At 37.9% G+C, this 19,227-nt stretch overlaps 1 protein-coding gene across 5 annotated transcripts in view; it reads left to right on the top strand.

Annotated features, from left to right (window-relative positions):
* The window catches only part of Zzz3 (zinc finger ZZ-type containing 3), an 81,848-nt gene that overhangs the window by 12,933 nt on the left and 49,688 nt on the right, over positions 1-19,227 (top strand). For 3 of the 5 annotated variants that reach the window (XM_042685302.1, XM_042685309.1, XM_042685321.1), the window contains exons 2-3: positions 15,542-15,675; positions 17,476-17,629. Coding sequence is in view for 3 of the 5 variants with exons in the window: in XM_042685321.1 (XP_042541255.1) it covers positions 17,607-17,629 (23 nt within the window). In the remaining 2 variants the exon portion in view is untranslated. The remainder of the gene's footprint in view (positions 1-15,541; positions 15,676-17,475; positions 17,630-19,227) is intronic. The other 2 variants (XM_042685326.1, XM_042685314.1) reach the window with 2 other exon arrangements.

The following is a 19,227-nucleotide window of genomic DNA, read 5'->3' on the forward strand; positions in this document are numbered from 1 at the left end:
AAAAAACCCCCAGAGTGGAGCAGCAGTGACTCAACCAGTAGAGTGCTAGCCTTAAGCCAAAGAGCTCAGAGACATTGCCAAGGTCTGAGTTCAAGCCCCAGGACTGACACAAAAGAAAAAAACAAAACAGAACAGGAAATTCTGACACATCATATCACATGGATGAGCCTTGAAATCATTACACTAAATGAAATAAACCAGTCACAAGAAGACAATTTGTCTTCTGGATGCTTCCACTTCTATGAGGTATTTAGAATAGAATTATATAAAAAGGAAATAGAATGGCTTGCCAAAACCTGGAGGAGGAGAAAGAGAACCTTGTTATTGAATATTATTTCACTTTTACAAAATGATTATAGAGTTTGGTTAGTTTTGTAGATAGATGTAAATGATGGTACAAAATTTTGATTGTATTGAATTCCACTAACTCTACTTAAAATGTTTAAGGTGGTACGTTTTATTTTTGTGTGTTTTGTCATACCTCAATAAAAATATTAGGGGGCTGGGAAGGTGGCTCAGCGGTAGAGTGCTTGCCTTGCATGCCTGAGGTCCTGGGTTCGATTCCCCAGCACCACATAAGCAAAAAGAAAAAAGCTGCAAGTGGCGCTGTGGCTCAAGTGGTAGAGTGCTAGCCTTGAGCTAAAGAGCTGAAGGACAGCGCCCAGGCACAGAGTTCAGGCCCCACGACTGGACCCCCCCCAAAAATTAGGGTTTTGGAGGTAATAGTGACCTCTAAGAGACATACATCTGCTAGAAAATGAAATGTGCCCTTCAGTACTGTTGATACTTTCTTTTTTGGTGTATCTCTAAGTGAATGAATGGTAGCAAATAAGTAATGAATAAATACGTAGAGTATTAAAAAATCTCCATTTATATGTAAATGTGCTCATGAACATAGCTTAAGGAACTTTTGTACGTATCCACAAATAATAGAATTTTTGTGAACAAATGCATCTATATCTTAAATGCAATCTTTTTTTTTTTTTTTTTTTTTTTTTTATTGTAAAGCTACTATACAGAGGGTCACAGTTACATGAGTGAGGTTATGAGTACACTTCCTCTTGAACATTGTTACCCCCTCCATTGTTTTCCCCCTACCATCCCCTCCCTCCCTCCCTTCCCCGAGGTTCTTTTTTTTTTTTTTTTTGATTGTGATTAAATGATTACATAATTTCAAAGTCACAAGTTCATTCTAACTTCCCTGGAGCAAATTGTCTACCACAGTCTGTAATATATAACAGTGTTCACATGTTATATACCATATTTGTGATCAGCAGCATGAGGATATTTAGTCCATATTTGTGATCAGCAGCATGAGGATATTTAGTAGTGGTTCAACCAGATGAGCGGGAGTTCTTTGTTTCTTAAGTCCTGTTAGTTTTGTCGTATCACTAACCTTTTGGATTTAGCATCCACTTATGAGGGAGACCATGTACCGTTTGTCTCTTCGTTCTTGGCTTACCTCGCTCAACATGATTCCTTCTAGCTCCATCCATTTCCCTGCAAATGCCATTATTTTGTCATTTCTAATGGCTGCATAATATTCCATTGTGTATAGATACCACAATTTTTGGATCCATTCATCTGTGGTGGGGCACCTAGGTTGTTTCCATATCCTAGCTATTGCGAACAGTGCTGCAATAAACATGGAGGTGCACGTGTCCTTGTATATTGGTTCCTGTTGTTCAGGGTAGATGCCTAGAAGTGGTATGACTGGGTCGTAAGGGAGGTCAATCTTTAGCTTTCTAAGGACCCTCCAGACTGCTTTCCAAAGTGGTTGTATAAGTGTACATTCCCACCAGCAGTGTAATAGGGTTCCTCTTTCTCCACATCCCCTCCAGCATTTGTGGTTGGCTGATTTGTGGATGTGGGACATTCTGACTGGGGTAAGGTGGTATCTCAGGGTTGTCTTTATTTGCATTTCCTTCACCACCAGGGATGATGAACATTTCCTCATGTGTTTCTTTGCCATTTTTATTTCTTCATTTGAGAAGTCCCTCTTTAGTTCCCTTGCCCATTTAGTAATTGGTTTGTTAGGTTTGGGAGGGATTAGTTTCTTGAGTTCCCTGTATATACAGGATGTTAACCCCTTGTCTGATATATTGCTGGTAAATATTTTTTCCCAATTAGTTGGTTGTCTTTCTAGCTTAGTTGCGATAGATTTAGCTGTGCAGAAGCTTTTTATTTTAAGGTAGTCCCATTTGTCGAGTCTCTCTCCAACTTGTTGTGACCCTGGGACTCTGTTCAGGAAGTTCCTTCCTGTGCCTATTAGTTCAAGTGTCTCTCCTACTCTGTCCTGCAGTAGTTTCAGAGATTCAGGTTTAATGTTAAGGTCTTTAATCCATTTTGAGTTGATGTTGGTGCATGGTGATAGGCTGGGGTCCACTTTTAGTTTTCTGCATGTGGCTGCCCAGTTTTCCCAGCACCAGCGGTTGAAGAGGCTGTGTTTCTTCCATTGTATGTCTTTGGCTCCTTTGTCGAATATCAGCTGGCTGTAGGCCTGTGGATTTATATCTGGATCTTCTATTCTGTTCCATTGGTCTTCGGGTCTGTTTTTGTGCCAGTACCATGCTGTCTTTGTGATTATAGCTCTGTAGTAGAGTTTGAAGTTCGGCATGGATAGCCCTCCCATATTGTCTTTATCCCCTAGAATTGTTTTGGCTATTCTAGGTCTTTTGTTGTTCCATATAAATTTTTGGACTGTTTTCTGTATTAAATGCAATCTTAAATGTCAGTGTTTATCAAGACACTAAAAAAGGCCAGATATGGTGGTTCATGCCTGTAATCTTAGCCACTCAGAAGGTTGGGATTACAGTTCAAAGCCAGCCCAAGCAAGAAAAGTCTGAGCCTTTTATCTCTAATTACTACCAGAAGTGGAGCTGTGGCTCAAGTGGTACAACAGCAGGGGAAATAATTAAGGGACAGTGCCAAGGTCCTGAAGAGTTTATATTTCCCAGTGCAAGCACAAAGGAAAAAAGACCTAAAAAGTATTCCATGAACCAGTATGTTTATTTTAAGGAAGTAACTAGTACAGATATACAATGTATAAAACCAGTCCTCATGTTTTAAGATTATAAATAGTAAAATATCAGAAGCAATCTAAATGTCCTTATGTGATAAAATAGTTAAGAGATCATATGTTTTTGTATAGTTAACAAAAAAAGTAGAAGGGTATGGCTTGTTAAATGATGGTGGGTACTGTGTATATGTGTGTATATGAATTCAGATTTTTTTTTTAAATACTTGCTTTTTTTATTGTGAAAATACTGTACAGAGGGGTTACAATTACATGGGCAAGATAATGAATACATTTCTTATCAAGCATTGTTGTCTTCTCCTTTGTTTCCCCTTCCCATCCTGAATTCAGACGTTTTTGTTCCATATTTGTTAATTCAGTGTTTTGGCCAACTTTAAGCTATAACAACTGTGAATATGAGAATTGTCTGCATATGAGTTGTTAATGGTAATTAGGGTTTTTGAGAAACTAGCTTTGGGGCATTTCTCCCTCCCTCTTCCTGTATAGCCAAGGCTGATCTCCTACTCCACGATCCTCCTGAGTTGGTTTCTTACATGAGTTGGGATTGCAGGCTGCCACCACAGTTTTCCTCTGTAGATTTAGTAGTAGAGAACCTAGACTAAAGATTGATTATGATGGTGGCAAAAAGTGTGGTATGGTACTCTTGGAAAAAGATAGTAAAATATCAAGAATTTATAAAAATGCTATTTATCTGGTAATATTGAAGGTCCTGTGTATTGGTATTCAGACTGGACATTGATATCAAAAGTTATTTATGGAAAGACTATCCCCTATGAGAAGAATGGTCAAATATCCCTAATTCATTAGGACTTTTATTTGTATTTTTGTTGTTGTTATTTGATTTGTGCTAGTCCTAGGGCTTGAACACAGGGCCTGGGTGCTGTCCCTAAGCTTTTTTACTTAAGACTAGTGCTCTGCCACCTGAGCCACAGTTCCACTTCTAGCTTTTTGATGGTTTATTGGAGATAATATCTCATGGACTTTCCTGACTAGCTGGCGTTGCATTGTGATCCTCAGATCTAGGTCTCTTGAATAGCTAGGGTGGGAGACACTGGTGCCCTCCCTGCTCATTATGACTTTTTAATCTTATTTTAATGTATTTTTAAAAATTTTCCTAGTCTTGTTCTTTATTATTGTTGATAAAAACCATTGCAAATTCTTAGAAGTAAACTTTTCAAAAGGACTAAATGATCATTACCTATTACTAGCTTAAAAGAAAACTGACATTAAAAAGCATTCTTAGCTGTGGTGGCTCACAACTGTAATTCTAGCTACTTAGGATATTAGAAGAATCATCGTTTGAGGCCAGCCTAGGAAGAAAAGTTCCTTAGGCCCCTTTCTTAATGAATTGCTGTATGAGGTAGGTGTGCCTATTGTCTTACCTACAAAGAGAAGCCTTAATGCAGGCAGAGACCTGGCAAGAAGAAAGATCCAATCCCAGAAATTACCAGCAAAAAATGGGCTGGAGGTATGGATCAGCAGTAAAAGTGCATGCTTGACAGATGCAAGATTGAATTGAAAAACCATTCTTGTTTATTTTTTTGAGATACATTCATGCCATGTACCCTTGAACTTGTAAGTCTCTTGCTTCCACCTATCTGTGATTAGCTATAGATAACCATTTCCAGTTTGTTTTTTGAGGTAGGGTCTTTTTAACTTTTGCCCAGACTCGCCAGGCACCTGGATCCTCTCATGTCTGCCTCCCGTATAGCTGAGAGTGAATAATACTAAAGTCAGAAGTTGGATAAAATATGGAAAATTAGCTTTTTTTTCCTAAATCTAGTTGATAAATTCAAGATGACTACAGAATTATTGAATTTGATTTTAAAATTTCTGTAAATGTAAGGGTTACTTTTAATATTTTAAAGCAAGTGGTTAAGAACTATATTTTTGTAAACCTTTTCAAAATATATACAATTAAGCTGTCTATAAAAGATAGCTTTAGTAAGGAAAGCTGCAAGTTGATTAAAACCAAACCTTATCTGCAGTTAACCAGCAGAAAGCTGGAAATGGAGTGTGGTGCAGTGCCAGCTAGTGAAATAAAGCTAAGAGACAGCATAACCCCTGAGTTCAAGCCTCAGGACCGGTATGTGCATATATACTCAAAACAATTAGTTATGCTTTTTTGCAAATATTGAAATTGAATAGTTGTACAGAGCTGAGATTGTATCTTAATGATAAGTGCATAGGACACAGTATATTCTTAATTAATGTACCTTGAAATGAACCCGTTAATTCAGACATCATATTTCTATGTTAGGTGTTGTAGAATTAAGCAAGTTCATTGGTACATGCATTGGATTATTTACATATTTTTCCCCATTTCTCTCTTTCCCTTTCCCTCTCCTTCTCTTCCCCTTTTTCCCCTGACCCGTTTTTCTCTTTCTCCCCTTCTCCCTCTTACTCTTTCACCTGTTTGTCCTTTTCTTTCACTCCTCCCTTCCACTCCCTGTTTCCCTCTCTCCTCCTCTCTTTTCTCCCTCCCCTAACTCCCCTTCTCTCCCTCTCTTCCTCTCCTTCTTCTAACTATATCCCCCAGCCCTATTTCTTTCTTTTTTTTTTTTTTTGGGATCTGGTTGTGGGGCCTGAACTCTGGGCCTGGGCGCTGTCCCTCAGCTCTTCAGCTCAAGGCTAGCGCTCTACCACTTGAGCCACAGCGTCACTTCCGGCTTTTTTCTTTTTGCTTATGTGGTGCTGAGGAATCGAACCCAGGGCCTCAGGCATGCAAGGCAAGCGCTCTACCACTGAGCTACCTTCCCAGCCCAAGCCCTATTTCTTTTAAGTTACCAGTTAACAAATGATTTATTTGACTTTGGAAACTGGAAAGTCCAGGGTATGTATAGTCATCAGAAAGCTAAATCAGAATGTTTAAATAATGTTCTTTTGGAGTGCTGCTTCCTTCTGTTGCTTGGCACTGGTAATTTCACTCTTGTTTTTTAGTTGCCCAAGATTGTCTGTTTGGCTGTCTCCTTAGCTACCATCTTAGTCCATTCAGGTAGCTATATCAAAAAAGTATAGATTGAGTGATTTATAAACATCAGGTACTTTTCATTTTTAAGGTCTTATTGCTGCCTTACACTTCTAGAGATAATAGTTACCATTTCCTCTGTATGAGTAAAAATAGGGAAGGACACAGCATGACTCACAAAGAAAAATGTCATTCATCAACAACATACCATAGGAAAGAGTCACACCCCTAGCCAGATATCTTCTCTTCTGCTTCTCATTAGCACTGGGTTCTATTCAAAGGTACAAATAGTGGAAGGTTGTTTTGAATATTTGCAAGTAAATACACACACATACACACACACACACACACACACACACACACACACACACACACACACACATACACATATTTTAACTTCTCTTTGAATATTGTCAGCTACTGGTAGGAAGTACCATAAATCATGAATCATCTGTTTTTCAAGTGTATCTTATTTAGTTCTGGAAAAAGTTCTTCACTCAAAGTGTTTATTGAATGATTGCCATAATGCCATGTATTATTACCATAGAATTATTACCACTAGTGTCATGGGTTGAAGTATAGTTTAAGATGTAAGATCAAGTCTGGCTCTGTTAGTTGTGTGATTATTAGCATTCGTGGAGTTGGTTTCATGTAAGTGATGCTTGTCTATCTAATTTAGATTACTGTGAAAATGTAATGAGAAAGTACATAGAATGATTAGGAATCTGTGTTTGCTATTTTACTCCCTATGTCATTGTTGGGTAAAATATTTAACTTACAAGCCTCAGCTTTCTCATCTGAAAAGTGGGGTTAGTATTAGTCATGAAAAAAATTCATTGATTTGTATATGATTTTTATTTTTTTATCTTTTATTATTTATTTATTTATTTAGGTCTGTCCTGGGCTTGAACCCGGGGCCTGGGTCCTGTCCCTCAGCTTTTTAGCTCAAGGTTAGCATTCTACCACCTGAGCCATAGCTCCACTTCTGGCTTTTTCTGTTTACGTGGTGCTAAGGAATTGAACCCAGGGCCTCATGCATGTGACGCAAGCACTCTACCACTGAGCCATCTTCCCAGGCCCATTTTTTATTTTCAAGGTAGAGTCTTATTATATATCCCAGGCTGGCCAGGAACTTCAATTTTCCTGCCTCCCCCAGTGCTGCGATTGCAGGTTGCTACCACCAGCCAGGGCTAGTATGCTTCATTTAATTTTCTGGACAACTGTGTATGATAGGGATGTTTTCCTTCTATTAAAGAATGATTGGCAGGTTAATTGTTCAAGGTCACACAAGTAAAGGGTTAGTTGGAACCTAGTCTGTGGGCTCCTCCCCTCCCCTCCTCCCCAAGAGTACTACTAAACCCTCTCTTCCTCCTTCCTTCCTTCCCTCCCTTCCTTCCTTCCTTGCTCTTTGATCCCCTCCTCTACTCCACCCCTTCCCTCTCTTGTGCCATATAGGGGCTTGAACTTAGGGCCTGTGCACTGCCCTTTACCCTTTTCACCCCAAAGCTGACACTACCTCTTGAATCACAGCTCCACTTCTGGCTTTTTGATGGTTAATTGGAGATAAGAGGTTCACTTACCTACCAGGTTCGGAGATTCTCAGATCTCAGTTTTCCGAGTATTTAGGATTATAGTGATGAGCCGTGGGCACCTAGCCAGAAAACTAGATTTCTTTTCTCAAAAATATGGTTTTATACTGGTGCTCACTTCTGTAATCCAGCTACTTAGGAGGCTGAGATCTGAGGATCAAGGTTCATAGCCAACCCAGGCAGGAAAGTCCATGAGACTCTTATCTCCAAATAATTAATCAGAAAAAAAAAAACCCCAAAATGGAGCTGTGGTTCAAATGGTAGAACACTAGCTTTGAGTGAGAAAGGTTCAGATCTGGTTCAAGCTCCAGGATCCTCTGTGTGTGTGTGTGTGTGTGTGTGTGTGTGTGTGTGTGTGTGTGTGTGTGTGTGTGTGTGTGTGTGTGTGTGTGTGTGTGTGTGTGATGCGTGCGTGTGTGTGTGTGTGATGCGTGCATGTGTGTGCACACACACAGCTTTTAGTACAGATAATCTAGATAGATGGATTGGTTCTTCCCTTCCTTCCTTCCTTCCTTCCTTCCTTCCTTCCTTCCTTCCTTCCTTCCTTCCTTCCTTCCTTCCTTCCTTCCTTCCTTCCTTCTTTCTTTCTTTCTTTCTTTCTTTCTTTCTTTCTTTCTTTCTTCTCTTTCTTTCTTTCTTTCTTTCTTTCTTTCTTCTTTCTTTCTTTCTTTCTTCTTTCGCTAGCCCTGGGGTTTGAACTCAGAGGCTCAACACTGTCCCTGAGCTTCTTTTGCTCAAGGCTAGCACGCTGCCACTTGTGCCACAGCACCATTTCCAGGTATTTCTGTTTATGTGATACTGAGGAATCGAACCCAGGGCTTCTGTGTGATACTGAGGAATGAACCCGGGGCTTCATGCATGCTAGGCAAGCATTCTACCACTAAGGCACATTTCCAGTCCCCCCCCCCCCTTTTTTAAAATAGAAGTTGTAGGTGTTAGCCATTGTATCTAGTCTCTCTCTTTACACAATTGTTCAGACTGAGGTTTGTACATTCCTTTATTTTCAAATCACTTTCAACTTAATCTTCCTGGTTTCATTTATTTTGCTCAATAAGCCAGAACATGTACTGCAGAAATAAACACATTCTATCGATATATAATTAAGAACAGTTAATGGTTTGTTTATAAACCACTAGACTCCTAGAGTCTAGATTATTAGAGATTGACTTAGAGTTTAGGTCTTCAAAAGAAAAATTGCTGTGATTTGATTCTGTATAAGGAATTTACTTCAAGCTGAAGAATGAAAACTATAAACATATTATAGCCAAGGATAAGTCCCATAAACCCAGAAATGAAAGAAAAATACCTAGCCTTAAATATTTCTTTTTTCTTTTTCTTTTTTTTGGTCGGTCATGGGATTTGAACTCTGGGCTTGGGCGCTGTCCCTGCGCTCTTCACGAGTGCTCTACCGCTTGAGCCACTGCGCCGCTTCTGGTTTTCTAGTGATTTATTGGAGATGAGAGTCTCACGGGCTTTCCTGCCCAGGTTGGCTTTGAACCGAGATCCTCAGATCTCAGCCTCCTAAGTAGCTAGGATTACAGGTGTGAGCCACCAGCACCGGCTAGCCTCAAATATTTCTGTATGAAGTTCTATGATGCAGAATCTGAGGACCTAAAAATACCTAGTGTATTTGGAGTTTGAGAACTGCAGGTTCTTTCTCTTAGTGACAATACATTTTGAATTTGGAAAAAATAATGGAGAGAACTCTAAAGTATTCTCAGTTTACCTTGTCTGTGGTGGCCTTTCCCATTTTCCTCTATTGCTATTGAACATTCAAACAAAATTTTTACTTAGTGCTATTTAATGAGTCCACTTTTAGAATTCAGTCTTTGTAGAATAGTTTGTGTAGGGAGAATAAGAAGACAGCCTATGTATTATTTGAATCCTCCTAATCACAGTATTGGGGAAATGGTTCTACCATTGAATCCTGGAATATGTTAAATAAAGGGACAAAGGGCTGGGAATGTGACTTAGTGGTAGAGTGCTTGCCTAGCATGTCCTGAGTTTGATTCCTCGGTACCACATAAATAGAAAAAGCTGGAAGTAGTGCTGTGGCCCAAGTGGTAGAGTGCTAGCCTTGAGCAAAAGAAGCTCCTGGACAATGCTGAGCCCTTGTTCAAGCCCTAGGACAGGGGAGGAGGAATAGGGGAAGGAGGGAGGGAGAGAAGGGACAATCAGTAGTGCCTAATTTGGTTTATTTGTATGTATATGCTCGTAATTATTGGTTTAAATTTTCTTGATTTTGGGTATTTACATAGCAATAGCAATTTTTACTATAGTTGTATGTACGTGTGTGTATGTGTATATGTGTATGTGTGTGTTGCTGAGTATGTTACACAGGGCTGTAGGCATGCTAGGCAAGCATTCTGGGTTAGAGCTGCACTTTATGCCATAGAATTCATTCTTGTATTTATGTGTTTGTTCTAATAATATAGTACTTGTTAATAATATGTGTTAGTTATTTTTACTTTTTAAAAAACATTTTGCTAGGTGCAGGGGGCTCAGGCCTATAATCTTAGGTACTCAGAAGGTTGAGATCTGAGGAATGAGATTTGAAGCCAGCTCAGAAAAGTCCATGAGATTCTTTTCTCCAGTGAAGCACAAAAAACCTGGAAGAGAAAGTGTGGCTCAGTGGTAGAGTGCTAGCCCAGAGAGCTAACCAAGTTATTAGGAGTGTACTGGCAAAGTAAAGCCAAACAAAAACTCTGCCAATTTACTAGACCTCTGTTTTAAGATAAATTTTAGAAATAATACTGTCATATTTTATTATTACTTCATTTTATTTTGTTGTCTTTGCAGCCATTTTCCAGTGGCTTTGAAAGTGCAGATTATGTTTAATTATATTATGTTTATTATATTATACAGAAGTCATTTTCTTAAATCTCAGCTCTCCTGAATATAGCTACAAACCAGGAAATTAAAACGACCTGTTTATTATGGTTGTAAGACTTCCTAAACTCCTATTTCTATTTGAATACCAATGAACATTGAGGCCTGGAAATTGCTTCAATATTTAATCACTAGAATAAAAATATTAGGACTAGTTGTCACAAAGTGTTTCTGCATTAAATGAGATAATAGTGTTTTCTGCCTGTTATGGAGTGTTCACATCTTAAGTGTATAGCTGTTGCAGTTCATTTGTTGATCAACAAATGAACCATATTTATCATACCACTCAGTGATAAATTAGGAAGACCCGGAGTCTCTCATACACTGGTGGTATTCTGAGAAGGCTTTGCTATGATGTGATCCTGAGGGAGAGCTATAAGGATAAGGGTGACACACAGAAGAAACTCTTAAGAAAATTTCCTAGAGAAGGTGAGAAGTGAGTGATTGTGGATAAGGTGAATTCTCATTGTTCTCATCAGTAAACTAGGGTTTTTAATAGTAATTGTGATAAGTATTAAATGATATTTAAAAGGCTTGTGTATAGGATCTTAACATACTAAGTGCTTAATATATACTAACAATAATACTTATGAAACTGAGGAAAAGGTGGATTGAGATTTTCTTTGCTGAGAGTAGTTTGAGATTGGAGGCATTGATGAGTTGTTAGTAAAGATAGAACTGGAGAATTTCATATGAGGCTAGATCTTGAAGGTCTTTTCCATAGAGAATCACTAAAAAGTTTGAAGTATGAGACTGCTGGTATGGTTAGATAGAGTTGCAACACAGTGTGGCTCATGGGTTGGATAAGATGGAGGAAACCAGATATGACGCTGTTCTACCAATGCTGACCAGAGTTCATATTGTAGAGAGACAGTAAATATATTCTCTGTCTCTGTCCCTTTCTGTGTCTCTGTCTCTGTCTTTCTCTTTCTTCCTCTCTGTCTGTCTCTGTCTCTGCCTGCCTGCCTGCCTGCTTGCCTCCCAGCCCCCCCCCCCCCCCCCCATCTCTTTCTCTCATGGTACTAGGGTTTGAACTCAGGACCTCAAACTTGCTAAGCAGATACTCTACCACATGAGCCACACTATCAGTTCCTCTCTGTGTTGATTTGTTGGTTATTTATTTAGCTATTTATGTTTGTTTAGTACCCATACCAGGGCTTGAAACTCAGAACCTTGCACATCCCCTACATTCAATTAAACAAAAGGTAGGTAGGTAGGTGTGTGTGTGTGTGTGTGTGTGTGTGTGTGTGTGTTTGTGTGTGCGCGCGCGCGCACGCATGCACGCATGCTGGTACTGTGGCTTGAACTCCGTGCCTAGGCACAGCCCCTTAGCTTTTTCACCTAATATTGGTGCTCTACCACTTGAGCCAGAGCTCCATTTTCAACGTTTTTGCTGTTTAATTGGATATAAGAGCCTCATTGACTTTCCTCTTCCAGCTGGCTGCAAACAGTGATCCTCAGTATCAGCCTCCTGAGTAGAGTCCAGTGCAAAATTTCTTAATTAAAATCAGCTAAAACTGAATTTCTGGACAGTTGACTTTAGGAATTTCTTACCACACAGTACAGATTGATAACCAATATGCAACAGAGTCCTAGAGAGAGATGATCACTTCTGAACTTCTCAGTAATCCTCTGAGGTCATAAATAGGGAATAAGGATTATTTTTATGGATGAATAAATGAAATGAAGATGAGCAGAGTGGCTTATAATTAGTTGATTATTTTTGTGTGTATGTGCAAGTACTGGGGCTAGAACTCAGGGCTTGGGTGCTTTCCCTTTTTTTTTTTCACTAAAAGCTGGTGCTCTATCACTTAAGCAACTGTTTCCTTTCTGGCTTTTTGGTGTTGTTTGGAGTTAACAGTCTTACAGAATTTCCTGCCTGGGCTGCCTTCCAACTATGATAATGATTCTCCATTCTCAGTAGCTAGGATTACAGGTGCGAGCTACCAGTTCATTATTGATGACAGTTCATATTCATCTTACTATCTTCCTGTTGACTATGAAGTAAGCTTATTTAGAAAATTTGTAATAGATACACAAGAAACTGAACCTCTGGTAATGACCAATTTAGGGAACCAGAAAACATACTCTTCTATGGTCATGTTTTATATAAAACAAAAATTAGGTTCAACTTTTTATAATAACTAACTGAAAGATTGTCTAGGAAAAGTGTTTCTGTCTTGGATAAAATGATGCAATGCCTGAACGTCTCATTTCTTTAAAACCAGTATACTGCACTAGTTATTTTTCAGTGATGACTGACGAATTAGTTACTATGAATATATAATATAATTGAATTTTTTTCAAGCTCTTTTAAAATTCTACAAAATGGGTCATATTTGGATATAGGGCTTTATTTTTTATAGTATGAGGGTTACATCTGCTTTATGACTGTAACTGGTAATACTTTCTGTGGAAATTTCTGTAGTCTTTTTCAAGGGCCTTCATATGTGCTGTGAATCTGAGATCCTAGTTAACACAGTAGTACCAGTGTTAGCTGCAAGTAGTAGAAAAATAATTCTTTTCAGTGAAGATTGGTTTTTAGATTTGCTGTTGAATGCTTGAATTGTCAGTGAATTTTATTAGTATGGGAAAACAAGCAAAGCTCTGTAGCAAAGAGTAAACAAAATAAAAAGGGTTTAGGAATAGGACTTAATTTTATTTTCCATTTTACATACTTTTAAAGAAACTGAGTAGCTGAGTTTTTAAGACTAGAGAACTAAGTTGCTACAGTTACCTAATTTAGATGAAAAATATACTTGTAATTAGTCATAATGCAGTATAGTTTATCTGCTCCAGAAAGCTTATAGCATTTCTGTGGAATGCTTAAGTTTGGAATGTGTAGTGAGTGAGTGATAAGAGGACAATGCAGGTGCTGTGAGGGTTTTGGCTAGTTTGGTTGCTTTCTTGTTGTAAAAGAAGTAATGACAATCATCAGATTTAGGCTTATTTAGATTTGGGTTAAATTTTTTTTATAATATTACTTAAGTTCTTAGAGTTTGTGTGTGTATGTGTGTGTGTGTGTGTGTGTGTGTGTAGGACTTGAACTTAGGTCCTGGGCACCAATCCTTCCTTTTTCTGCTCAAGGATAGTTAGCTATCTGTCATTTGAGCCACAGCCCCACTTATGGCTTTTTGTGTGAGTGCTTAATTGGAGATAAGAGTCTCGTGGATTGCCTCTGATTGATCTGGCTTTGAACTTCAATCTTCAGATCTCAGCCTCTTGCTAAGTTGGGATTACAGGTATAAGACATGGGCTCATAAAGATTCTTACTCCTTTTATCTTGTAGGAATTTGGTGTGCTACATCATAGTGAATAATTTTAGAATATAAGTTTCTTTATGTGATAGATATGAATAAAGATACATTTCTTTCTTTTGATAAGCCATTGATGAGTTAGTTGAAATACTTAAATTTTTTTTTATGAGTTTTTGTTTTGATTTTGTTTTTGGTAATGAGGTCTTGCTACATTGCCCAGGCTGGCTTCTAAGTACTGGGTTCAAGTATCCTTAGCTCTAGCTGTTGAAGCTGGGACTTCATGCACCTGCCACTGAGCCTGGAAACTAAGTTTTGTAACTTTTATATACTATTTATTGTCATAATCAGAGCTACACTGTATATATTTTTCAGACTTAAGATCAGTAATCAAGTTCATGTTTTTAAATTTATTTTTAAGAATTTTTATGTAGCTGTACTCCATTACTTGAGCCATATCCTTAGTACTTGTTTGTAAGTAAGGCCTGTACTAGTTTTGCCCAGGTTAGCCTTGAATTGAGATTTTCCTATCTCTACCTTCCAAGTAGTGGGCACATGCCACCATGCCAGGCTTTTTTTTTTTTTTTTTTTAATTTGACGGGTTGGTTATTGACCTCAGGGACTTGCATATGCTAAGCATACATCTTACGCTGAGCAATCTCCCTAGCTCCTCAAGTTTTTTCTTTTTTGTGTATATGCTGATCCTGGGTTTGAACTCAGAACCTGGGCACTGTCCCTGAGCTTTAGTGCTTAAGGCTAGTTTGAGCACTAAAACTAGTCTGCCATGTTGAGCTACAGTTCCACTTTCAGCTTTTGGTGGTTAATTGGAGATAAGAGTCTCACTACCTTTCTTGCCTTGCCTGGCTTTGAACCATGATCCTCAGATCTCCTCCTCCTGAGTACATCTAAGATTACAGGCGTGGGCAACCAGCACCCAGCTCTCAAGTTATTTTATTTTTTTTGGCCAGTCCTGGGGTTTGAACTAAGGGCCTGGGCAATGCCCCTGAGCTTCTTTTGCTCTAGGCCAACACTCTACCACTTGAGCCACAGCACCACTTTGGACTTTTCTGGTTATGTGGAATTGAGGAATCGAACCCAGGGCTTCATGCATGTGAGGCAAGCATTCTACCACTAACCCACATTCCCAGCCCCTCAAGTTATTATTTTTTTAAATATACCTACAGAAAGATTAAAGTCATATTTTAGGGAAAGTCATAATCTTACTTCATTCATAAGCATTATAGATTAATTTCTTCATATTGTCATAAGATACCAAGGTACCTTTTTTTTTTTTTTTTTGCCAGTCATGGGGCCTGAACTCTGGGCCTGGGCACTGTCCCTCAGCTCTTCAGCTCAAGGCTAGCTCTACCACTTGAGCCACAATGCCACTTCTGATTTTTTCTTCTTATGTGGTGCTGAGGAATCAAACCCAGGGCCTCATGCATACGAGGCAAGCATTTATCACTGAGCCACCTTCCCAGCCCCAAAGTACTTTTTAATATCTGGGTATAGTTCCAGAAAATGAGATATGTCTGTGTTGGAGGTAAAGGAATCTAAGGAACTCTCTGATTTGAAGGAATTTTAATTTATAATTAATTAAATTTTGAGAATTTGTTAGTACTTTGCAATGAATTTGTAAGGTTAACAAATCATCTGTTGAAGAGCATGTTTAAATGTAAGAAATTATTTGTGAAATGTGTTATAAAATGTAGTGTGCTACATATAAGTGTTTAAATACAGTTTTTTTCCACAGATCTGTAAATAGTAACAGCTATAGTGACTATATTGTATTTTCCCTTCACAGATACCAAACCAAGTTGTGCTAGTACAACCATATAAATAATTAATATCTGAAGTCTCAGTGTAACATGGACATTAACAGTGATGACATATAAATACAGATGGGAACCAAATGCTAGGTGAAATACTTTTTACAAGGTAAGAAAAAAATATATAACCTTGAATAAGGCCAAGTAAGATGTAGTTAGAAATAATTGACTGACATTTCTTTTTCAGTTTATCTGGCTTTTCAGTCTGCAGGATCTTTTTTGTTTTAATACTGTAGAATTCAGCAGTATGTTTTCCTGTGTACACAGCTGAAGAAATTCTTACTTGGCAGGTATCATAGTGGATTGTGTTCCTATACTAAACCTTGTTCAAAATATGTAATTGCCTCGCTAGAATTTAGTAGAGTGCTAGAATGGGCATATCCATGTATGTTCACCAACACTTAAGTTGTGGATTCTATCTTTTTTGCTTTTGATGAGTGCTGTTACCATCATACAGCAATAAATTTAATGTTTTACCTAGTTTGTGAAAGATTTGGGGGTTGGCTGTGAAGAAATTGTCAGTTGGGATTTTTGGCACAAAAAGAGTGAATTTTCAAGTCATAGGATCATGTTTTTGTTGTGTTTATCTTCAATTTAGAACTTATTAAAACATATTGGTAAATAAGTGACTGGAAATGGTGGTGCTCCTTGGGAGGTGGAGACAGGAGGATTATGTCTGAGACCACCCTAGGCAAAGTTAGCTTGAAACCCTATTTGAGAAAAAACAAACTTAAAAGCAAAAGGATGGGTTTGTGGCTCAAGTAGTAAGTACTTGCTATGTTATATCATTACATAGAGTACTTGTAACTACATCATTTGATGATAATCTTTCTAGTAGGCTGTAATCGTAGTTTATTTTATTTATTTATTTATTTATTTTTTGTAATCGTAGTTTTTAAGGTTTGAGAATCTCACCAATCTTTAAATTTCAGTCCTTCACTGAAAATAATAGCCCTTTTAGAATATATTGTTGCATGCTTATCGTGAAGTGCACTTTCCATTGTAGATATCTCTTGGCCTTGTTTTCTGGTGCTCCGTGTTCATTTAGCCAGTATCACTCATTCTAAGAAAAGGTATCACAATAAATTAGTAAAACTATAATCAATAATATAATTAGGCTAATTAAAATATCTTCCTAACTGGGCACTGAATCCAGGAAATCTTTGTTATTTTTGTCCATATTGGAAATCTGTATGCTAAAATGATAGAAATGCCTTTCAATAATTGAGTCTTACATGACTTCAGTAAGTAACAAAATTTTATCCTGTTAAAACAAGAGACTTGCTTCTTTGGTGTATATTACTTAAGTGGGTTTAATTATTTAGCACCCAGTTTTTGTCTTCTTGGACTGTGCCATTGGAAAAAATAGAAATTTTGTTGTGAGAAACCTTATAAAAAATAATCACTTTTAGATCACTTAAAAATAATAAAGAACTGACATATTTTGACTCAGAGTAATAATTGAGTCGTAAGGATTTGGTTTATTTACTTATTTATTTATTTGGTCCGGTCGTGGGGCCTGAACTGTGGGCCTGGGCGCTGTCCCTCAGCTCTTCAGCTCAAGGCTAGCGCTCTACCACTTGAGCCACAGCGCCACTTCCGGCTTTTTTCTTTTTTCTTATATGGTGCTGAGGAATGGAACCCAGGGCCTCAGGCATGCAAGGCAAGCGCTCTACCACTGAGTCAACTTCCCAGCCCCGGATTTGGTTTATTTTAAGCTTTTTTTTGAAGCTTATTATTTTTATGGGCTTCTAAAAATCCTATTTCAGTTTCTTATCCCTGAACAGTAGCTACCAAGGAATGCCAATGAAGAAATTCTGTTACTCTCTATGTCCTTTAATCTTAGGAATAAACCTACTAGCATAAGTTAATTTCCTTCTTTAATTTTTTTATTATTTTTATTTTAAAGAAAGGAAGTTGAGAGGTTCTAGTATTCTCCATGGCTGAAGCTGTGTGTCTGAAACCCTGACGCTTAAACTCTATTATAGATCATAGCTGCAACTCCTTCAGGATATAAGGAAAAGAGATAAGATTTCCACAATGATAGATCTTTGGTTGTACAGGTAAGTTATTTAGTTTTGCAGTAGTGAAGAAAATTATATATTTTTGGTTTCATCCCTCCCTCCCTCCCTCCATCCCTCCCTCCCTCCCTCCCTTTCTCTCCCACTTTTTCTCTGTCTCCTTCCCCCCCTCACTCTCCCTTCCCTTCCCCTTCCCCTTTCATTTCTGTTGTTCATTCTCTGTTTCTTTCTTGGGTGGGAGACTTATTATTTTACCATGCTTATTTCTCTACGTGGAAAATTGTGTAGGCTGTTTTTATAGGAATGTGGAGCTTTAGGGATTGGGCTAGGAATGACATATTTTACCTGACAAAGGGATAAATAAAATGATAAAATATGCTGGAATTTCTAGACCATTTAGTCTGTCTTAGAGCCTAGGCATTTCATGGGGCTTTAAGAAATTTCTTGACTTCTCTTTTCTTTCTCTTCACTTATCTTTTAAAGTATGTATTCATTCAAAATCCTTTTATATAGAATGACATAAAATTTCCACACTTCAAAGAGGTGACTGTTAAGAATCTTAAGATGGATTGTTAGGGTAGGTCCTCAAGTTTTACTCTTCTGTTCACTTTGTAGATACAGTGTTTTAAATGAATTGTGTGTAAGAATTGTTGAACATGTAAAACAGTTTATGTTGTAGACAAATGGAAAAATTACATTGGTTATACTTCTCATTTGCTCTTGCTCTTTTTTTTCTTTTCTTCAGTTTTCTACCAAAAATGGTATCAATATCATCAACAGTTTTCTTTTCTTTTAATTTTTTTTGTTGGTCATGGGGCCTGAACTCTGGGCCTGAGTGCTGTCCCTCAGTTCTTCAGCTCAAGGCTAGCACTCTACCACTTGAGCCACAGTACCATTTCCAGCTTTTTCTGCTTATGTGGTGCAGAGGAATCGAACCCAGAGCCTTATGCATGCAAGGCAAGCACTCTACCACTGAGCCACCTTCCCAGCTCCTCATCACCAGTTTTCTAAAGATTGTTTACTTAGAACTATTATTATTAATAAATATGAAAAAAACATCAGTGTCATGGGAAGACTGCCATCTCTTGAATTCTCAAAATAAATTTACATTTTGGTGATGAGGGAATGAGTCAGGTTGCAGGCAGTATCTTTGAAATAGGTTTTTCAGATTTCATTAAAGTAAAGGTGATAGCTGGTATGTTATTAGGAAGGCCTTATTAAGTATTCTTTACCACTCTTGGTTCTACTGATAGAGTTCTCCCTGTGTGATTACAGTGTCTGGAGTTTCTTTTTCTTTTTTAAGAGAATAAATAGTTTCTGTAATCAAGCCAGGTAGTCAAACATATTGCATTACCTATGTATAACTGGAAAAAAAATTTTTAACACTTTTAGACCAATATGGGTATTAATTTCTTTATAATGCCAATTCAACATGGTAAACTGGGATACTTTTTCCAAAGTTGACCACAGCTAAAGTTTCTGATGTAAAACGTTTATGATGTGAAACATAGCTGAAAATAATTTAGAGGATATTTCAAAAGTTATCTTAAATTTGGGTGAGAATAGATTCAAGTTTGGAGAAACTTTTCCCTGCTGTAAGTTAATAGACTGTGTAGATTTAGGGATAGGATTTGGGATTT

Source organism: Dipodomys spectabilis, unplaced genomic scaffold (genome assembly GCF_019054845.1).
Source record: "Dipodomys spectabilis isolate Male_0828 unplaced genomic scaffold, ASM1905484v1 ptg000002l, whole genome shotgun sequence".
In the NCBI taxonomy this organism is placed as follows: domain Eukaryota; kingdom Metazoa; phylum Chordata; class Mammalia; order Rodentia; family Heteromyidae; genus Dipodomys; species Dipodomys spectabilis.